Source organism: Symsagittifera roscoffensis, unplaced genomic scaffold (assembly GCF_963678635.1).
Source record: "Symsagittifera roscoffensis unplaced genomic scaffold, txSymRosc1.1 SCAFFOLD_1144, whole genome shotgun sequence".
Lineage (NCBI taxonomy): Eukaryota > Metazoa > Xenacoelomorpha > Acoela > Convolutidae > Symsagittifera > Symsagittifera roscoffensis.
The window spans coordinates 1-1,955 of NW_026970920.1; the positions used below are offsets into that span (position 1 = coordinate 1).

The 1,955-nt window shown below is 38.0% G+C and overlaps 1 protein-coding gene across 1 annotated transcript; it reads left to right on the plus strand.

Annotated features, from left to right (window-relative positions):
* Positions 1 to 1,055: 1,055 nt before the first annotated feature.
* LOC134856033 (sodium-dependent phosphate transport protein 2B-like) lies at positions 1,056 to 1,478 on the plus strand (the record flags this gene model as incomplete). The annotated part of the gene is made up of 1 exon (XM_063872403.1): positions 1,056 to 1,478. A coding segment is annotated over exon 1 (423 nt), but the record flags the coding sequence as incomplete, so codon positions are not given.
* Positions 1,479 to 1,955: the final 477 nt, after the last annotated feature.

Below are 1,955 nucleotides of genomic sequence, written 5' to 3' on the forward strand. Positions count from 1 at the left end.
TTATGTCAATTTTACTATGAGTATCAAAAATGCCCCAAAAGTTTAGTCTTCCGTTCAGATCCTTTTATCACACCACGCTCAAAAAAGATAATTTGAAGAAAATAAATGTTGTCGTTTTTATAGACTATGGTCAGAACATTCTGTGCTACTTGCCCAATAACCGACTATCCGTGCTTGAATCTGCAACTGTAAGGGTTAAAACAAATAAAAATAAAGTTTTGATTCGTTTTTCTAATTATGAAACCCAAAATAAGCTTTAGAAAAAAGTCTACAAATTTGGGTACCCAGGTTTTCATTAAACCAAAATCATTATTGATCCGCGGAAATGAGTAACTGTTTTCCGTTTGTTATCAATAATGGTTAGAGGTGGATAAAAAACTCTTGGAGGAGTTTTTAGTTTGTCAGATTTTATTGAAATCTACTAATTTGTTTTCTGATGTCTCGTTAAGACACCTGTTCTGTCAAATCTTTCGGCACTTAAAGTCAATTTTCTTGAAAATGTCAAAGATGCCGCTTTCAACAGTTCCTTCGTGGAAACTTTTGACCTGTTTTTTCCCTGATGGACTTTAAATACTCCACTGGTTACGATAGTTAGGCGTGCGTTAAGGTTTTTCAAATATTATAAGGTTTTAAGGTTTTTCTTATTTCACTTATGTTTAGATCATAGTGACGACAGCGCAGAAGAAATCTACTTTTTGATTCTACAATTATTACAAAACTGAAACATGGAAAACGAGATTGAAACTGCAGAAACCGCTATTGATTCAATCGAAGGTCATTTGGATTCACCGTCAGCGTCACAAAGCAATTCAAGGAAAAAACTGTCAAAGTTATCAATCATTATTCGAGTTTTCATTGTTTTATTTCTTCTTTACATATTTATTTTGTCTCTAGACTTCATGGCTCTGGCTTTCAAACTTCTTGCTGGAAAAAGAGCGGGTCAAATATTTGGACAGGGTCATATTATTAATAACCCAATCGCGGGTTTAGTAGCTGGCTGTATAGTGACTGTTCTTTTGCAATCCTCTTCGACAACCACCTCGTTAATAACCACGATGGTAGCTTCTGAAATATTGAGTGTAAAAACAGCCGTTCCCATCATAATGGGAGCTAATATTGGTACATCATTGACAAGTACAATCATTGCCATTGGTCAAATCGATGATGCTGAAGTTTACGAACGGGCGTTTGCGGCTGCTACCATGCACGACATGTTTAATGTCTTGTCTGTTGTCGTGATTCTTCCACTTGAAAGCATTACTCAATTTTTGAGTCGGCTCTCGGAAATCATAGCCGAACAGCTTCACGATATCCGAAGCCACGATGTCGAGTTGAAGATTCTGTCTCGCCTGACGAATCCTATAATCAGCCGAATCATCCTGGTCAACAGAACGATCATCGAACAGATTTCTACAAGTGGTATAATTAACAAAAATGAACGTGTGTTGCAAATCTACGCGGAGAGCTGGAGTGATTGGGTGGGTTTTGTTAACAAAAGTTCCAACTCGACCTTAAATATGTCAGATTTTGCACCGCGAGAAACATGTTACGCAATTTTCTGTCACTGGCCCCATTCGGATAAATGGGCGGGTGTTTTATTACTTGCGATATCTTTTGTGACCATTTTACTCAGCCTTTTTCTAATGGTTCATTTCCTCAGTTCTATATTTGCAGGTAAAATTAACGGCGTTGTGAACAAATTTTTGAACTTGGGATTCCCTGGCATGTTCTCACGCCTCGACTTTCTTATTGGTTACGTTGCTATCGTTATCGGAGCTTTAATGACAATAATGGTTCAGAGCAGCTCAATTTTCACCTGCGCTTTGACTCCGTTGGTAGGGTTGAACATAGTTAGTATCGAGAGAGCTTTTCCAATGACTCTTGGAGCCAATATCGGAACAACAGTCACCGGATTTTTAGTATCTCTTGCTAGCGACCAGAACTTCGAGCAAGCT